The following is a 20,874-nucleotide window of genomic DNA, read 5'->3' on the forward strand; positions in this document are numbered from 1 at the left end:
AAAGGGCAGGAAAGTGGGCGTGAGGAAAGTCGGATCGACCGTGATCCTCTTGAATGGCAGGCTAGAGGGGCCGAATGGCCCATTCCTGTTCCTATTTCTGATGGTTTTATGGTCAGGGGGTGTTTTGCCCTGGATGGTGTCGAGCTTCCTGAGTTTTGTTGGAGCAGCTCTCATTCAGGCAATATTCCATAATATTCCTGACTTGTGTATTGCAGGTGGACAGGCTTTGGAGAGGCAGGGGGCGAGTTTCTCATCGCCGGAATCCGAGCCTCTGACCTGCCTTTCCAGCCACAGTATGTATATGGCTAGCCGCGTTCGGTTTCTGCTCAATTGTATCCCCCAGGATGTTGATAGCTCAATGCACAGAATGGCAGCAGCTAACTTGCTGAGGATAGAAACATTGGATTTGTTCCGAGCTCAGCTGGGCACGAGCTTTGGGGAAAATAGAGTTTTGAATTTCCATGGACCAAACAGTGTTTGTTATCTTCTGATAACCAAACAGTCATTTTCACGGAAAGGAGGATTGCAGAGCTCCCCGGTTTGAGATAATATTTTAAAATGTTCCTGGAAATCTCATCCTTTTGATGAATTGGAGCCAAAATTCTAAGACTGGTCAGAGGCTCTTTGTGTTTTCATTCAAGTTATTTGATGTGCACAATAATGATAGAGTTGTGTGTGTGTGTGTGTGTGTGTGTTGGGTGGGGTGGGGAAGGGGGGGGGGGGGGGGGGGGAGGGGTTAGGGCCCAGACTCCTGACCCAAAGCCAAAAGGAATAACTGCAAGTCGTGCAGTGATCAGGAAAATGAAAACCTTTCTCATTCTCAGTGCCCTGCTCACAGGGACAGGTCCGTACGTCTATCAGAAATGCGAGCTTGCTGAACTTTTACATAAGAATGGATTGGATGGATATCGTGGTTACAATCTGGCAAACTGTGAGTCTCATATTCTGTACACTAATAGATCGTAGCTGACGATCGTTGCCTCGAAGCTTGACTTTTTCCGACTATATCCTGGACACCCGATTTGGTTTCCAGTGCACCTTTTGTCGTGTAACTTGATAGCTGTTGTGTTGGGTGTTCTGGATCCGTGGAACATAGAACATAGAACATAGAACAATACAGCGCAGTACAGGCCCTTCGGCCCACGATGTTGCACCGAAACAAAAGCCATCTAACCTACACTATGCCATTATCATCCATATGTTTATCCAATAAACTTTTAAATGCCCTCAATGTTGGCGAGTTCACTACTGTAGCAGGTAGGGCATTCCACGGCCTCACTACTCTTTGCGTAAAGAACCTACCTCTGACCTCTGTCCTATATCTATTACCCCTCAGTTTAAAGTTATGTCCCCTCGTGCCAGCCATATCCATCCGCGGGAGAAGGCTCTCACTGTCCACCCTATCCAACCCCCTGATCATTTTGTATGCCTCTATTAAGTCTCCTCTTAACCTTCTTCTCTCCAACGAAAACAACCTCAAGTCCATCAGCCTTTCCTCATAAGATTTTCCCTCCATACCAGGCAACATCCTGGTAAATCTCCTCTGCACCCGCTCCAAAGCCACATACAGGTCACCAACACTCGAAATAGTGCAACACTATTTTACTGAATCATTAATTATTTAACATGCTCTGCCTGTGGGTTAACACGATAGTAGCTTTAACTAAAGACCTTTGCTTTGTCCTAACCAGTCGATGCACTCAGCACATGGTGAATGTCTGTGTTGCAGGCTGTGAGCTCTGTGCTCCTAGCTAGCTGCAACTCGAATGAGCGGGAACTCTGATGCCCCCTGTCCTTATAGTGCGTGTGCTCTAACTGGTGATTGGCTGCGGTGTTGTGTATGTTGATTGGTCCCACTGTGTGTCCATCAGTGTGTGTCTGCACCTTGATATACTGGTGTATATTATGACAATAGCTTTACTTATTAAGTGCACTGCTTGGTGTGGAGCTGAGGCGCATCGACGTGTGTAGTGTTAAGGTGTTCAGTGCTTGACTACGTGAGTCTGTTCACTGCTGACGGCACTGTAGTTGATTAGCTAAGCCGGGGCGTGGAGCGAGAGAAGGGTAAACAATCTACAGAAGTTTCTGGAACCAAAGAGCTGTGAGCACGGAGCGCCATTTTCAAAAACAAAACTTGTGCAGCTCAAGTTGCGCCACACAAGGAAGCTGGTGTGTCGTGTCTGCAGAGCCCGAAGTTCGAGGCGACCACTGTGTCTCCCATCAATGGAGGATGGCCATCGACGCCCGTTTGTGCTTGGGCACCTGCATGTTCATTCGCACAAAATCAAGGAAGTCGTTGGCCGGATGCATCAGCAGCAAACGCTGCCTGATTAAAAATGTTGGAAAGAAAAACCACACATTTCCATAGTTATTGTTCACAAAACAATGTTACTGACTGTGTCAGAGAGTGTATTGTATTTGACTTCATATTATTCATTGCTGTGGAGCACATTCCTGTTAATCCAACCCTGCCTCAGTATTAATTCTCAGATTATTAAGAAGAGAGATGGTAAATCATAGAATCCCTACAGTGTAGATGGAGGCCATTCGACCCATCGAGTCTGCACTGACCCTTCCGAACGAGCACCCTACCTAGGCCCACTCCCCCACCCCAGTAATTCCATAACCCCACCTAACCTTCGGACACTAAGGGGCAATTTATCATGGCCAATCCACCTAACCCGCACATCTTTGGACTGTGAGAGGAAACTGGAGCACCCGGAGGAAACACACAGCGACAACTAGAACAGTATGTAATGGAACCTACAAGGGAACAAGCGGTCCTAGATCTGGTCCTGTGTAATGAGACAGGATTGATTCAGGATTTCATAGTTACGGATCCTCTCGGAAGGAGCGATCACAATATGGTGGAATTTAAAATACAGATGGAGGGTGAGAAAGTAAAATCAAGCACTAGTGTTTTGTGCTTAAACAAAGGAGATTAAAATGGGATGAGAGAAAAACTAGCTATGGTAGACTGGGAGCAAAGATTTTATGGTGAAACAGTTGAGGAACAGTGGAAAACCTTCCAAGTGATTTTTCACAGTGCTCAGCAAAGGTTTATACCAACAAAAAGGAAGGACGGTAAAAAGAGGGAAAATCGACCGTGGATATCAAAGGAAATAAGGGAGAGTATCAAATTGAAGGAAAAAACATACAAAGTAGCAAAGATCAGTGGGAGACGAGAGGACTGGGAAATCTTTAGGGGAAAACAGAAAGCTACTAAAAAAGCTATAAAGAAGAGTAAGATAGATTATGAGAGTAAGCTTGCTCAAAAAATATTAAAACAGATAGTAAAAGTTTCTACAAATACATAAAAACAAAAAAGAATGGCTAAGGTAAATATTGGTCCTTGAGAGGATGAGAAGGGAGATTTAATAATGGGAGATGAGGAAATGGCTGAGGAACTGAACAGGTTTTTTGGGTCGGTCTTCACAGTGGAAGACTCAAATAACATGCCAGTGACTGATGGAAATGAGGCTATGACAGGTGAGGACCTTGAGAGGATTGTTATCACCAAGGAGGTAGTGGTGGGCAAGCTAATGGGGCTAAAGGTAGACAAGTCTCCTGGACCTGATGGAATGCACCCCAGAGTGCTAAAAGAGATGGCTAGGGAAATTGCAAATGCACTAGTGATAATTTACCAAAATTCACTAGACTCTGGGGTGGTCCCGGCGGATTGGAAATTAGCAATCGTGACACCACTGTTTAAAAAAGGAGGTTGGCAGAAAGCGGGTAATTATAGGCCAGTGAGCTTAACTTTGGTAGGAGGGAAGATGCTGGAATCTATCATCAAGGAAGAAATAGCGAGGCATCTGGATGGAAATTGTCCCATTGGGCAGACGCAGCATGGGTTCATAAAAGGCAGGTCATGCCTAACTAATTGAGTGGAATTTTTTGAGGACATTAACAGTGCGGTAGATAACAGGGAGCCAATGGACGTGGTATATCTGGATTTCCAGAAAGCCTTTGACAAGGTGCCACACAAAAGGTTGCTGCATAAGATAAAGATGCATGGCATTAAGGGGAAAGTAGCAGCATGGATAGAGGATTGGTTAATTAATAGAAAGCAAAGAGTGGGGATTAATGGGTGGTTCTCTGGTTGGCAATCAGTAGCTAGAGGTGTCCCTCAGGGATCAGTGTTGGGCCCACAACTGTTCACAATTTACATAGATGATTTGGAGTTGGGGACCAAGGGCAATGTGTCCAAGTTTGCAGACGACACGAAGATAAGTGGTAAAGCAAAAAGTGCAGAGGATACTGGAAGTCTGCAGAGGGATTTGGATAGGCTAAGTGAATGGGCTAGGGTCTGGCAGATGGAATACAATGTTGACAAATGTGAGGTTATCCATTTTGGTAGGAATAACAACAAAAGGGATTATTATTTAAATGATAAAATATTAAAACATGCTGCTGTGCAGAGAGACCTGGGTGTGCTAGTGCATGAGTCGCAAAAAGTTGGTTTACAGGTGCAATGGGTGATTAAGAAGGCAAATGGAATTTTGTCCTTCATTGCTAGAGGGATGGAGTTTAAGACTAGAGAGGTTCTGCTGCAATTGTATAAGGTGTTAGTGAGGCCACACCTGGAGTATTGTGTTCAGTTTTGGTCTCCTTACTTGAGAAAGGACGTACTGGCACTGGAGGGTGTGCAGAGGAGATTCACTAGGTTAATCCCAGAGCTGAAGGGGCTGGATTACGAGGAGAGGTTGAGTAGACTGGGACTGTACTCGTTGGAATTTAGAAGGATGAGGGGGGATCTTATAGAAACATATAAGATTATGAAGGGAATAGACAGGATAGATGCGGGCAGGTTGTTTCCACTGGCGGGTGAAAGCAGAACTGGGGGGCATAGCCTCAAAATAAGGGGAAGTAGATTTAGGACTGAGTTTAGGAGAAACGTCTTCACCCAAAGGGTTGTGAATCTATGGAATTCCTTGCCCAGTGAAGCAATAGAGGCTCCTTCATTAAATGTTTTTAAGATAAAGATAGATAGTTTTTTGAAGAATAAAAGGATTAAGGGTTATGGTGTTCGGGCCGGAAAGTGGAGCTGAGTCCACAAAAGATCAGTCATGATCTCATTGAATGGTGGAGCAGGCTCGAGGGGCCAGATGGCCGACTCCTGCTCCTAGTTCTTATGTTCTAACCCACTGTTGTATATATTAGGAGAAGTGTGGTGAGGCCCTTTACTACAGGTACGGGGGTAGTCCCTGCCTGCTGGCTCCGCCCAGTAGGCGGAGTATAAATATGTGTGCTCCCTATACAGCAGCCATTTCCCCAGCTGCTGTAGGAGGCCACACATCTTAGAGTAATAAAGCCTCAGTTGTATTCAACTCTCGTCTCTGTGCAATTGATCGCACATCAATTTATTACACTAAGATTTTCAGAAGATGGACCTCCGGATCAAGCCGGATCGCCTGCAGCTGGATCCGCAATAAAGCGACGCCAAAAAGGACTTTCAACACTGGCTAGCCTGTTTCGAAACTTACATCAGACCCAATCCCGGAAGCTCAGAAGATCTAGATACTCTACTCACGGCTGAGCTCTAACGTCTTTCCTCTTATCCAGGACTACGATGAAGCCATGGCGCTACTGAAAGAGAATTACGCCCAGCAGACGAACACGCTCTTCGCCAGACACGTACTCTCTACTCGCAGTCAACTCCCTGGTGAGTCCGTAGAAGATTTCTGGCGTGCTTTAATTCCCCTGGTCAGAGACTGTGACTGTCAGGCTGTCACGGCCACGGAACATTCAAACCTCCTCATGTGGGACGCCTTTGTTACGGGGATAGGGTCAGACCTCATACGCCAGCGACTTTTAGAAGGGGCCACGCTCGAACTCGCAGCAACAAAAAAACTGGCGCTATCGATAACAGTCGCCTCGCGCAATATTCAGGCCAACACCCCCAGCTGCGCAGCCCACCCCTCCTACACATCGTGGACTCCGCAGACGGCCACCCCACAGGAGGCCTCACCCAGTCAATACGCCTGTGCCATGCGCCAGCCAGGGGGCCCCCGATGTTACTTCTGCGGGCAACAGAAACAGCCCCGCCAACGCTGCCCGGCCCGCATCGCCCTTTGCAAGGCCTGTGGCAAGAAGGGGCACTGCGCTGCGGTGTGCCAGGCCTGCTCAGTCACCGCTATTGCCCCGACCCCCCTCGCGTACGGACAATGGGCGCCTCCACCTTCACCTCCCTGGACCATGCACGGCCAGTGGGCGCCGCCATCTTCTCCCCCTCAGACCACACATGGCCAGTGGGCGCCGCCATCTTCTCCCCCTCAGACCACGCGCGGCCAGTGGGCGCCGCCATCCTCTCCCCCTCAGACCACGCGCGGCCAGTGGGCGCCGCCATCTTCCCCTTCTCGGACCACATGCGGCCCATGGGCGCCGCCATCTTTTTCAATCCCCACCACGTGCGGCCTGTGGTGAACCACTGTATTAGGGGATGTAAGGTAGGACCTGCGCTACAGGTTCGCTGGTAGCCCCTGCCGGCTGGCTCCGCCCACTAAGAACCGTATAAATATGCATGACCTCCAGTGCCCTGCCATTTCGCCAGCTGCAGCAGGAGGCCACGCATCTGACTGCAATAAAGTCACAGTTGTCCCCAACTTTAGTCTTTGTGCAATTGATTGCGCATCAATTTATTACAGTCAGATTTTCCACAGAATGGATATCAGAATTAAGCCCGATCGCCTGCAATTGGATCGGCACTCGCTCAACGCCGAAAAGACTTTACTCACTGGCCAGTGTCATAATATACACCAGTATATCATGGTGCAGACACACACTGATGGACACACAGTGGGACCAATCAACACACACAACACCGCAGCCAATCACCAGTGAGAGCACACACACTATAAAGACAGGGGGCATCAGAGTTCCCGCTGATTCAAGTTGCAGCTAGCGAGGAGGACAGAGTTCACAGCCTGCAACACAGACATTCACCATGTGCTGAGTGCATCGACTGGTTAGGACAAGGCAAAGGTCTTTAGTTAAAGCTAGTATTGTATTAACCCACAGTCTAAGTAAGTTTAAACAGTTAATGATTTAATAAAATAGTGTTGCACTATTTCAAGTGTTGGTGACCTGTATGTGATCCAGAACACCCAACACATCAGCTAACATGTTTTGAGGCCTACATCAACGCTGCGGACCCCGCGCCAACTGAGCTCAGAATATAAACGTCCTGTACTCCAGACTGAGCTCCAGCGTGTTCCCGTTGATCCAAGACGCCACGAATTACGCAAAAGCAATGGAACTCCTCAAAGAACACTGCGTGCAGAAGGCGAACACGCTCTTTGCCAGACATGTACTCGCCACCCGCTCGCAACTACCTGGTGAGTCCATCGAAGACTTCTGGCGGGCACTAATTCCACTCGTCCGTGACTGTGACTGTCAGGCCATTACGGCCGCCGAACACGCGAACCTCCTCATGCGCGATGCCTTCGTGACGGGGATTGCGTCGGACCGCATCCGAGAACGATTACTGGAAGGGGCCACGCTCCAACTGGCGGAGACAAAAACCTTGGCGCTCTCCATGACGGTCGCATCCCGTAATGTACAATCATACCTCTCCCGCCACGCTGCCCACCCTTCTACCCCTTCCTACCTCTCCTGGACCCCGCTGATGACTTCCTCAGCCGGGGCCCTGCCTTCCCAATACGCCTGCGCCGCACGCCGATCCGGCACGCCAGGGATCCCCGCAGCTACTTCTGCGGTCAGCAGAAGCACCCCCGCCAACACTGCCCGGCCTGCACTGCAGTTTGTAAAACCTGCAGTAAAAAGGGCCACTTTGCGGCTGTGTGCCAGGCCCGCGCAGTCGCTGCGATTGCACCCGCTATCGCCCCCTCCCCCATGCCAGACGCACAATGGGAGCCACCATCTTCTCCTCCCGGGGCCATGTACGACCAATGGGTGCCGCCACCTTGTCGCCCTTCGGCCACGTGCGCCCCATGGGCGCCACCATCTTGTCCCCCACAGGGTCTCCGGACATCCCGAGATCGGAACCGCACACGCTCGCCACCCGAAGCATCCGACGGCTACCCGTAGCTCGCTTCGATGACTCTGGACCAATCTCGTCCGCACAACCTGGCCACCGCGTCGACGACGGTGAAAATCAACGGCCATGCGACCTCGTGCCTGCTGGACTCCGGGAGCACCAAAAGCTTTGTACACCCAGATATGGTAAGGCGCTGCTCCCTCACGGTCCATCCTACCAATCAAAGGATCTCCCTAGCCTCCGGATCCCACTCCATCCCGATCCGAGGCTTTTGTACAGTCACCCTCACGGTCCAGGGCGTAGAATTTAGTAACTTCCGCCTCTATGTCCTTCCTAATCTCTGCAGTGCATTCCTATTAGGCCTGGACGTCCAGTGCAATCTCCAGAGCCTCACCATCAAATTCGGCGGGCCCTTACCCCCCCCTTACCGCTTGCGGCCTCGCGGCCCTCAAGGTCGATCCCCCCCCCCTTTTTGCCAATCTAACTGCGGATTGCAAGCCCGTTGCCACTAGGAGCAGACGGTACAGCACCCAGGACAAGACCTTCATCAGGTCCGAAGTCCAGCGGCTGCTTAAGGAGGGTATTATCGAGGCCAGCAACAGCCCCTGGAGAGCCCAAGTGGTAGTGGTTAAAACTGGGGAGAAACACAGGATGGTCTACAGCCAGACCATCAATCGGTACACGCAGCTTGACGCAGATTGCGCAGTACCGGGTCTTCTCAACAATTGACCTGAAATCCGCCTACCACCAGCTCTCCATCCGGAAGTCGGACCGTCCATACACTGCCTTTGAGGCAGATGGCCGCCTCTACCATTTTCTCAGGGTTCCCTTCAGCGTCACCAACGGGGTCTCGGTCTTCCAAAGGGAGATGGATCGAATGGTCGACCAGTACGGGTTGCGGGCCACCTTCCCGTACCTAGACAATGTCACCATCTGCGGCCACGATCAGCAGGACCACGATGCCAACCGTGCCAATTTTCTCCACACCGCCACTCTCCTAAACCTTACCTATAACAAGGAAAAGAACGTATTCAGCACAAACCTCTTAGCCATCCTCGGCTATGTGGTACAGATCGGAGTTCTGGGGCCCGATCCCGACAGCATGCGCCCCTCATGGAGCTCCCCCTTCCCCACTAACCCAAGGCCCTCAAACGCTGCCTGGGGTTCTTTTTATACTACGCACAGTGGGTCCCAAACTATGCGAACAAGGCCCGCCCACTCATCCAGTCCACCCTTTTCCCCTGACGGCCGAGCCTCAACATGTCTTCAACCGTATTAGAGCCGATATCGCCAAGGCCGCGATGCACGCAGTAGACGAGACGCTGCCCTTTCAAGTGGAGAGCGACGCTTCAGACATTGCCCTAGCCTCCACGCTCAATCAGGCAGGCAGGCCCGTGGCATTCTTTTCCCGCACCCTTCATGCCTCCGAAATTCGGCACTCCTCCGTCGCAAAAGAGGCCCAAGCCATCGTTGAAGCTGTGCGGCATTGGAGGCATTACCTGGCCAGCAGGAGATTCACTCTCCTCAGTGACCAACGGGCGGTAGCCTTCATGTTCAATAACACACAGCGGGGCAAGATCACAAATAATAAAATCTTTAGGTGGAGGATCGAGCTCTCCTCCTATAACTACAAGATTTTGTATCGCCCCGGCAAGCTCAACGAGCCCCCAGATGCCCTATCCCGCGGTACATGTGCATGCGCACAGGTGGCCCGACTCCGGACCCTGCACGATAACCTTTGTCACCCAGGAGTCACACGGTTGTACCATTTCATAAAGGCCCGCAATCTGCCCTACTCCGTCGAGGAAGTCAGGGCTATCACCAGGGATGCCAGGTCTGTGCGGAGTGCAAACTGCACTTCTACCAGCCAGACCGCGCACGCCTGGTGAAGGCCTCCCGCCCCTTACGTAAGACGTATTTCCTCAGTGTGGTCGATGAATACTCCAGATTCCCCTTCGCCATCCCATGCCCCGATATGACGTCTGCCACTGTCATCAAGGCCCTCAACACAATCTTCTCCGCCTACATCCCCAGTGACAGGGGATCCTCATTCATGAGCGATGAGCTGCGTCAGTTCCTGCTCAGCAGGGGTATCGCCTCCAGCAGGACGACCAGCTATAGCCCCCGGGGAAACGGGCAGGTGGAGAGGGAGAATGGGACGGCTTGGAGGGCCGTCCAACTGGCCCTACGGTCCAGAAATCTCCCGGCCTCCCACTGGCAGGAGGTCCTCCCTGCTGCACTCCACTCCATTTGGTCACTACTATGCACCGCCACTAACAACACACCCCATGAACGACTCTTTGCCTTCCCCAGGAAGTCCACATTCGGGGTGTCGCTCCCGACTTGGCTCGCAGCCCCAGGAACGGTACTCCTCCGTAGGCACGTCAGACTCCACAAGGCTGGTTGAAAGGGTGCAGTTTGGTTGAAAGGGTGCAGTTACTCCACGCTAACCCCCAGCATGCCTACGTAGCGTACCCCGACGGCCGCCAGGATACTGTCTCCCTCAGGGACCTGGCACCAGCAGGTTACACACACATACACACACACCTCTGGCCCAGCTCCACCCCCCCCCCTCCGCCCCCGGCGCACCCAGCCGCAACTCCCCCAGGACCATTCGTCCTCCCCCTGCCCACGCCCGAGGATGAAGAGGATTTCGGCATGCTCATCACCGAGGACCAGGCCAACACTGGAATCGCCGCCACCATTGCGTCGCTCCCAACGCCACATCAAGACCGCAGACCGGCTAAATCTATAATTGGTTCAGGACTATCAAACCACCTTGTATTGGACTTCAGAAAGAAATATTTTTTTCGCTTCTGTATATTAAACTTGCTCTGTACATAGTTCTCCACCACCCCCGCCAGACTCAATTTTAACAGGGGGTGAATGTGGTAATCACCACTGTTGCATATATTAGGAGATGTGTGGTAAGACCTGTACTACAGGTACGGGGGTAGTCCCTGCCTGCTGGTTCCGCCCAGTAGGCGGAGTATAAATATGTGTGCTCCCCATGCAGCAGCCATTTCGCCAGCTGCTGTAGGAGGCCACACATCTTCGAGTAATAAAGCCCCAGTTGTATCCAACTCTCGGCTCTGTGCAATTGATCGTGCATCACATACAAAATCCACACAGAGAGCCATCCGAGGCCGGAACTGAACCCATGTCCCTGGAGCTGTGAGGCAGCAGTGAACTGCACCACCATGCCACTCTTGGAGCTGGTCCTTGCTGAGGAGATTGCACATGGGGGATCTATATGAGGCTGGGTGGTGGGGTTTGAGAAGGGGGGTTGTTGGGGCAGGGGGAGAGGGGGTACTAGAGGAAATGTCTAACACAAGGGTGTGATTTGCCTTCATTTTAGGGGTGTGTTTGGTTCAACATGAAAGCAATTATGATACAAGAGTCGTCGGACGTAACAGGAGAGGTGGAAAGACTCTGTCTTCAGACTACGGAATCTTCCAGATCAACAGCATCAGGTGGTGTGAAGATGGCCGGACCCAGAACACCAGAAAGTTAAAAAATGGGTGTAAAAAGAGGTGCAGAGGTAAATAATTCAGCGCATCATTAAAATACTCCACACAAAATCCTGGACGGGTTTTAATCTCTGGCGTGGGGTGAGCAGTGAATTTTCCAGGAGGACTTTTCCCCCTACTTTATGATTTTGGTGGAGACCCGCAACTTTCAAAACAAAAGTCAAACTCCCAGTAAGAAATAAGCTACAAGACTTCATGTTTATGTTTTAAGCAAAAGCTTTCACTGTACAAGAATTGAACAAAGCAAGTATTACTAACTTAACACTTAATCTTTAAACCTGAAACGCTCAACGCGACACTCCCCGTGCTATTTTTCCTTCCATCCAAGAGTTCCCCAATACGTTTGAGGTCTTTCGTGTCCCTTTACTTCTCCTGGGGCCAAATCAAGATGTGTCAGGACTCTCGGGAATTCAGAGCAGATCTTTATCAATGATGGCTCAGTGGATTGTACTGTTGCTTCTGAGTCAGTAAGTTCCAGGTTCAAATCCTCCTCTGCCTTCTATCCAAGGCAGTACTGAAGGAGTGCTCCCTTTCATATCTTGGGCTCAATTCTCTGTTTGGGACATTATTTTCTCTTGCCGGAGCTGAATCACTTTTGGTTTGCACTGGCAGAATAGATATAAACACCTCGCTAACGATTAACAGCTCCTGACCGCTTCAAAAACAGTTAAGTGCTTTCCATTGAGAAAAAGAGGAAGTGAAAGCACTTAACTCATAGATGTCTATAACCTTTGAGGATAGGTTCAAAGTGATGCATTCAAGCCTGAAGGGAAATGAAAATAAACAATCCGGACACCTAGCTGCCTGGAAGCTATTATTACCCTGTCAATTTCATCCTACTAAAAGCTTTTTCTCTTTGAAAGTGTATGGAGGCCTGGCAGATGAAAAGATCTGAGGCGGTTTAAAGTCTTGTGATGTGGTTTTGGCTTTCGATGAAGCAGCAGCTGCTGCTTTTTACACCTCTGTTGAAGCAGCAGGTGTAAAGGACAGGTGAGTAAATAAACAATAGGGCTGGATTCTCCGCTGTCGGCAGCCCGGCGATTTCCCGATGGCGTGGGGCTGCCCACAATGGGAAACACCATTGACCGGCTGGTGAGACAGAGAATCCCGGGGGTGCACCGCACCGGACGGAAAATTTGCTGTTTCTGCCCGGACTGATTTTATCTCCAGACAGGAGTCTCTGATATGGGAGGGAGGGTCCAAAGATGTGCAGGATTGGCCATGCTAAATTGCCCTCAGTATCAAAAAATAGTTACTTGGGGTTACTGGGTTACGGGGATAGGATGGAGGTGTAGACTTCAATAGGGTGCTCTTTCCAAGGGTCGGTGCAGACTCGATGGGGCGAATGGCCTCCTTCAGCATTGTAAATTCTATGATAATGATTAGGAAAGTTTGTGAAGTGTGTAAGGATTAAAACGCTAGACCTGAAAGTTGCTGTCTTTTGTATTGATGGCATATAGCACTAATGCCACTGCCACAAGCATTACGAAACAGAATATCTTCTTGACTTCACTAAAATGGATTATAATAGTGGGGTCCAACCTTTGTCCAGGAGGGACCACATGTTAATTTTTCTCTTATTCAAGGCAGCAATCAGCAAATTTCAGAAAGATACGATTTGACACATTAAACATGACTTCAGAAAAAAAAGTCGATGACAAAGCAATAAATTGATAATTCCAAAAAATGTGATTCAGAAGAATGACCATTAAGATGTGCCAAACAGCAGAGTTAACCAGGAGCACAGCTTTTGCCTTTTCACTTAAGAAGCAGAGCAAGAGGGAGACAGACTTGACCCCAAGGGCTAGTCACCGGGAAAGAGAGTGGGAACCTGGATTGAGATCAGAAGCTGGGTTTCACTGACATTGACCTTGTTTATGATGCTGGTGATGAACATTCCGAGCTGAGCTACGTAGAATTGATACGAAAGTGGAGGGGTCAGAAGCAGGTTGCCCTGTCATCTGGGTTATCCTCCTTGTCCTGCCTGCTTCGTGGCTAGGTTTGTGGGGAATTAGCGAGGAGGAGGAAGAGAAGGGTGCCTGTGTGTCGACCTCGCTCCGTTCTGAGGCTCTCACTCACTCACATGCACACAAATCATTGTGCACCCCCGCGTGCGCCCCGGGGCTGGTTTAGCACAGGGCTAAATCGCTGGCTTTTAAAGCAGACCAAGGCAGGCCAGCAGCACGGTTCAATTCCCGTACAAGACTCCCCAAACAGGCGCCGGAATGTGGCGACTAGGGGCTTTTCACAGTAACTTCATTTGAAGCCTACCTGTGACAATAAGCGATTTTCATTTCATTTCATTTCACTGTGCATGCACATACATGAAGCTGGTGTCTCATTGGCTATTGCCAATTCCATAGGTTCTGGCTTGTGTAAGCAATGTTAGGAAAACAAAGATAGTTTTAAGAGATTTATATTGATATGGATAAACACTGGAAGCAAGCTATAGTTTTAAGTGTGTTTAATTTAATGCTTCTGTGTGGGGAAGGATAAGACTTATATTTGCACAGTAAGAAGTCTTACAACAACAGGTTAAAGTCCAACAGGTTTGTTTCGAAGTCACTAGCTTTCGGAGCACTGCTCCTTCCTCAGGTGAATGAAGAGGTATGTTCCAGAAACATATATACAGACAAATTCAAAGATGCCAAACAATGCTAGGAATGCGAGCATTAGCAGGTGATTAAATCTTTACAGATCCAGAGATGGGGTAACCCCAGGTTAAAGAGGTGTGAATTGTATCAAGCCAGGACAGTTGGTAGGATTTTGCAGGCCAGATGGTGGGGGATGAATGTAATGTGACATGAATCCCAGGTCCCGGTTGAGGCCGCACTCATGTGTGCGGAACTTGGCTATAAGTTTCTGCTCGGCGATTCTGCGTTGTCGCGGGTCCTGAAGGCCGCCTTGGAGAACGCTTACCCGGAGATCAGAGGCTGAATGCCCTTGACTGCTGAAGTGTTCCCCGACTGGAAGGGAACATTCCTGCCTGGTGATTGTTGCGCGATGTCCGTTCATTCGTTGTCGCAGCGTCTGCATGGTCTCGCCAATGTACCACGCTTCGGGACATCCTTTCCTGCAGCGTATGAGGTAGACAACGTTGGCCGAGTCGCACGAGTATGTACCGCGTACCTGGTGGGTGGTGTTCTCACGTGTAATAGTGGTATCCATGTCGATGATCTGGCACATCTTGCAGAGATTGCCATGACAGGGTTGTGTGGTGTCGTGGTCACTGTTCTGAAGACTGGGTAATTTGCTGCAAACAATGGTTCGTTTGAGGTTGCGCGGTTGTTTGAAGGCAAGTAGTGGGGGTGTGGGGATGACCTTGGCAAGATGTTCATCGTCATCAATGACGTGTTGAAGGCTGTGAAGAAGATGACGTAGTTTCTCCGCTCCGGGGAAGTACTGGGCGACGAAGGGTATTCTGTCGGTTGTGTCCCATGTTTGTCTTCTGAGGAGGTTGGTGCGGTTTTTCGCTGTGGCGCGTTGGAACTGTCGATCGATGAGTCGAGTGCCATATCCCGTTCGTACGAGGGCATCTTTCAACGTCTGTAGATATCTGTTACGCTCCTCCTCGTCTGAGCAGATCCTGTGTATACGGAACGCTTGTCCATAGGGGATGGCTTCTTTAATGTGTTTAGGGTGGAAGCTGGAGAAGTGGAGCATCGTGAGGTTATCCGTGGGTTTGCGGTAAAGCGAAGTGCTGAGTTGACCGTCCTTGATGGAGACGAGTGTGTCCAAGAATGCAACTGATTTTGGAGAGTAGTCCATGGTGAGTCGGATGGTTGGATGGAACTTATTAATGTCATCGTGTAGTCGTTTCAGTGATTCTTCGCCGAGGGTCCAAAGGAAAAAAATGTCATCGATGTATCTGGTGTATAACGTCGTTTGAAGGTCCTGTGCGGTGAGTAGGTCCTGTTCAAACTTGTGCATGAAGATGTTGGCGTATTGGGGTGCGAATTTGGTCCCCATGGCTGTTCCGTGCGTCTGGATGAAGAACTTGTTGTCGGAGGTGAAGACGTTGTGATCCAGAATGAAGCGGATGAGTTGCAGAATTGCGTCTGGAGATTGGCAGTTGTCAGTGTTGAGTACTGAGGCTATTGCAGCAATGCCGTCGTCATGGGGGATGCTGGTGTCGAGTGCCGAGACGTCCATTGTGACGAGGAATGTTCCTGGTTCAACTGGTCCATGGGTGCTGAGTTTCTGTAGGAAGTCCGTCGTGTCGCGACAGAAGCTGGGCGTACCTTGTACGATGGGTTTCAAGATGCCCTCGATGTAGCCAGAGAGGTTCTCACACAGGGTCCCATTGCCTGAAACGATAGGGCGGCCTGGTGTGTTGGCCTTATGTATTTTCGGGAGGCAGTAGAGATCTCCAATGTGGGGAGTATGTGGGATGAGAGCACGTAGGGTGCTCTGAAGATCTGGATCCAAGGTCTTGATCAGTCTGTTAAGTTGGCGGATGTGTTCCTTGGTCGGATCTGCGGGTAACTGTCTGTAGTGTTCTTGGTTGTTCAGTTGTCGGTATACTTCTTTGCAGTAGTCCGTTCTGTTCAGTACGACAGTGGCCCCTCCTTTGTCTGCTGGTTTGATGACGATGCTGCAGTTGGTCTTGAGAGCGCGGATGGCACTGCGTTGTGCTTGGCTGACGTTCGGGGCTGTCTTGTGAATGCGACTGATGAATCTGGCATTGACGCGACTCCTGACGGCTTGAGCATACATGTCGAGTCTAAGGCAGCGGCCTTCCGGAGGGGTCCAATTCGACTCTTTCCTCTTCGGTTGCCGCACCACAGATCTCTCGGTCTGCTGTTCCGGTTCATTGATAGTCTGCTGGGGTTCGCTGTTGGCCTCTGCCAATCTCCAGACGCAATTCTGCAACTCATCCGCTTCATTCTGGATCACAACGTCTTCACCTCCGACAACAAGTTCTTCATCCAGACGCACGGAACAGCCATGGGGACCAAATTCGCACCCCAATACGCCAACATCTTCATGCACAAGTTTGAACAGGACCTACTCACTGCTCAGGACCTTCAACCGACGTTATACACCAGATACATCAATGACATTTTTTCCCTTTGGACCCACGGCGAAGAATCACTGAAACGACTACACGATGACATTAATAAGTTCCATCCAACCATCAGACTCACCATGGACTACTCTCCAAAATCAGTTGCATTCTTGGACACACTCGTCTCCATCAAGGACGGTCACCTCAGCACTTCGCTTTACCGCAAACCCACGGATAACCTCACGATGCTCCACTTCTCCAGCTTCCACCCTAAACACATTAAAGAAGCCATCCCCTGTGGACAAGCGCTCCGTATACACAGGATCTGCTCAGACGAGGAGGAGCGTAACAGACATCTACAGACGTTGAAAGATGCCCTCGTATGAACGGGATATGGCACTCGACTCATCGATCGACAGTTCCAACGCGCCACAGCGAAAAACCGCACCAACCTCCTCAGAAGACAAACATGGGACACAACCGACAGAATACCCTTCGTCGTCCAGTACTTCCCCGGAGCGGAGAAACTACGTCATCTTCTTCACAGCCTTCAACACGTCGTTGATGACGATGAACATCTTGCCAAGGTCATCCCCACACCCCCACTACTTGCCTTCAAACAACCGCGCAACCTCAAACAAACCATTGTTTGCAGCAAACTACCCAGTCTTCAGAACAGTGACCACGACACCACACAACCCTGCCATGGCAATCTCTGCAAGACGTGCCAGATCATCGACATGGATACCACTATTACACGTGAGAACACCACCCACCAGGTACGCGGTACATACTCGTGCGACTTGTAGAGGGTGCCATCTCTGCTACTCCACTACTGGGCCGATATCTGGGGTTTGAGTATCTGTGTGTGTCTCTCTCCAGCTGGCACTGAAACTTCAGAGGCCAGGGGATGCCGCACTGGGACACTTCCACTGAAGAGAGCACTGAATCAAGCCTGCCGTTTATCCCTAACCGGCAGCCTGAGGCTTATATCACACAGATCTCCAGACCCCTACCAATACCCAGGTGATTCTCTCTCTTGCCGGTGGTGCAACACCCACCCGGTTCCTACTTCGCTGGAGTAGCTTTCCCAAGAGAGAGAATAGGACACTGCTGTTTATTACCTAACCAGCAGTCTGTCCTGAGTGAATCGCTCAAGATGACCCTTGATTCTTGAACCCGGAATTAAGGTGAGGAATATTTTAACAATGACTTGGTCAGAGATCGCTGGTGAGAGATTGAAGAATTTAAACGACTCCAATTATCAGTAAATCAAGGTTTATTGCAAAACCCAGGTCAAAATCATCAACAGAAGAAAATATAATAAAATCTTAAACTCTAACACAAACTAAGTCTATTCAGAAAGTACTATAACGGACACAACGAAAAATCTTATGGTTACACAGTTTTAGCAATAGCACAAAACACAAATCAAGCCCCCTTCCCCAAAGCCTCAACCACTATTAAAGTCAAGGGAGTTTCGCAAGCTGCTGCAGGGTACTTACGGTCACAGGCTGCAGAGGTCAAGTCAAAGGTGGAGAGGTCGAGCCAAGAGACCCTCAATCGAAACACAGCCCCTTTTATATCCGTTTTACCTGGCTTTTTCCTGTGTTCGGCCAGCCCCTTTTGCATTGAATCCATAAGGTTTAAAGTTCCCGCTGGTCCTGCCCCCGTTGAGCCTGTCAGACCTGTCAAGATAGGAGTACCTCCCCTAGGTCCGCCTCCAGTCTGCTTTTTGAGATAACGAGGTTGAGCTCCCTTGTGAAGAAGTTCAAAGTCTTCCATCTGCTCTGGAGATCGCTGCTATGTTGATGGGGTGTTGATTGGATACTGCTCTGGTGGAGGCAAAGTCATTTACATCTGCATGGGGCTATGACCATCCCATTGTCCTGCTTGCAGGCAGGCCCCTTACAGCATTACCATGCCCCTTTGTCTCTGTGTTTAATCTTATCTAGTTGTCTGGCTCCTTCTTCCTTGTAGCTCCTGGGGGGGGTTTGTAAATACCTATGCCCCTACTCAGCTCAGCGGACCAAGCCTGCTGGGAAATCTGGTTACGTTCTTTTGGCTGACAAATGTCCAGTTTACAGTCTCTGGGTTTTATTCTTGGGCAGTCCAAAAAGGGCCGAATTGCCCGAAAACCTTACAGACTCGGCCAACGTTGTCTACCTCATACGCTGCAGGAAAGGATGTCCCGAAGTGTGGTACATTGGCGAGACCATGCAGACGCTGCGACAACGAATGAACGGACATCGCGCAACAATCACCAGGCAGGAATGTTCCCTTCCAGTCGGGGAACACTTCAGCAGTCAAGGGCATTCAGCCTCTGATCTCCGGGTAAGCGTTCTCCAAGGCGGCCTTCAGGACGCGCGACAACGCAGAATCGCCGAGCAGAAACTTATAGCCAAGTTCCGCACACATGAGTGAGGCCTCAACCGGGACCTGGGATTCATGTCGCATTACATTCATCCCCCACCATCTGGCCTGCGAAATCCTACCAACTGTCCCGGCTTGATACAATTCACACATCTTTAACCTGGGGTTACCCCATCTCTGGATCTGTAAAGATTTAATCACCTGCTAATGGTCGCATTCCAAGCATTGTTTGGCATCTTTGAATTTGTCTATATATATGTTTCTGGAACATACCTCTTCATTCACCTGAGGAAGGAGCAGTGCTCCGAAAGCTAGTGTTTGAAATAAACCTGCTGGACTTTAACCTGGTGTTGTAAGACTTCGTACTGTGCTCACCCCAGTCGAACGCCGGCATATCCATATCACTTATATTTGCATTCACGCTGGACAACGGTTTTTGATTTGATTTGATTTATTTATTGTCTTGCGTACCGAGGTACAGTGAAAAATATTGTTCTGCTTACATTCCAGGCAGATTGCTCTATCATGTCTCCAGAGAACATACTGTAATAATGGTAATGTGGGGACAGGATCTGTAGGGGAGAGCTCACAGAGACTCGCCACACTCCGGTGCCATCTTGGGAATCAAAATTATAATCCAGCTGCAGCCTGTTGTTGTTTATTTTGTGCCTGATGTCAATCAAGAAGAGATAGATCTGGTCCGATTCCTTTGTAGTTGACCTCATTTGCTCGGGACTGATGTTCGGAGGAATGCTCGAGCAGTTCTCCGACGATAGACAGCTGCACCTCTGACTCCCAAGATCTTTGTGGTTTCCATGTGTAGCGGGGAGTCTGCATGTTCTCCCCGTGTCTGCGTGGGTTTCCTCCGGGTACTCCGGTTTCCTCCCACAAGTCCCGAAAGACGTGCTGTTAGGTGAATTAGAGATTCTGAATTCTCCCTCAGTGTACCCGAACAGGCGCCAGAATGTGGCGACTCGGGGATTTTCACAGTAACTTCGTTGCAGTGTTAATGTAAGCCTACTTGTGACAATAAGAAAGATTATTTTTAAAGATTAGTATTATAGTTTCAATTCCAACTGTGATTCTATTTTGCTTAGAGAGGGCTAGGGCGTAATGAGTCAATTGGCCAGCTGTATGTGGGCCTTGCATAGCAACTGGAGGCACTTGTAAATTTCTTCTAAATTTTAACTGGATACATTGCGTTGGACACAGGGCATCAGGGAGTGAACATCTCTTCACTCTGCCAGGAGAAGCTGGACCGGACCAGAGATTTGCAAAGATGCAATCTTCCTAAGGAACGAGGAGGCTGAGGGGGGAAATGATTGAGATGTATAAATTATGAGGGGCTTCGATAGAGTAGACAGGAAGAAACCTTTTCCCTTGATGGAGGGATCAATGACCAGGGGGCATAGTTTTAAGGGAAGGGGCAGAAGGTTTCGAGGGGATGTGAGAAAAAGCATTTTTCCCCAGAGGGTGGTGGGAGTTTGGAACTCGCTGCCTGAAAGGATGGTGGAGGCAGAGACCCTCATGTCAGTGAACAAGTATCTCGATGTGCACTTGCGATCCCAGGGTATACAAGGCTACGGGACAAGTGCTGGGAAATGGGATTTAAAACGTTAGGTGGTTGTTTTTAATAGGATGGGCTGAAGAGCCTTTTCTGTGCTGTATGACTCTCTGACATACATATTGAGTTTTGTAGAAGTGGTCACTCAATGATGTTCAAGTGTGGAGAATTTGTCTCAGTGTTAGACTCAAGTTCAGCCACACTGACGTCTTATCATTTGCTAATACGGGGTCAGTAGTACCAATTGTTCCCAAACAACATGGTTTAGTAAGTTCAGAATGACTGAAGTTCAGACTTTCTGACTTCAACCTCTTAATCCCATCTGTGCACCATATTACCACACTTACTCTCTACCATGTGTAGTTCACGTCTACAACAAAGATGACTGTAACTGGACTAA

At 49.6% G+C, this 20,874-nt stretch overlaps 1 protein-coding gene across 2 annotated transcripts in view; it reads left to right on the forward strand.

Annotated features, from left to right (window-relative positions):
- The first annotated feature begins 796 nt into the window (after positions 1-796).
- Positions 797-20,874, forward strand: part of LOC140427645 (lysozyme C-1-like) — a 125,999-nt gene continuing 105,921 nt past the window's right edge. For both annotated transcript variants that reach the window (XM_072513094.1, XM_072513093.1), the window contains exons 1-2: positions 797-931; positions 11,358-11,540. In XM_072513094.1, the coding sequence (XP_072369195.1) occupies positions 802-931; positions 11,358-11,540 (313 nt within the window). In that variant the 5' untranslated portion in view covers positions 797-801. The remainder of the gene's footprint in view (positions 932-11,357; positions 11,541-20,874) is intronic.

This window comes from Scyliorhinus torazame, chromosome 8 (assembly GCF_047496885.1).
Source record: "Scyliorhinus torazame isolate Kashiwa2021f chromosome 8, sScyTor2.1, whole genome shotgun sequence".
Lineage (NCBI taxonomy): Eukaryota > Metazoa > Chordata > Chondrichthyes > Carcharhiniformes > Scyliorhinidae > Scyliorhinus > Scyliorhinus torazame.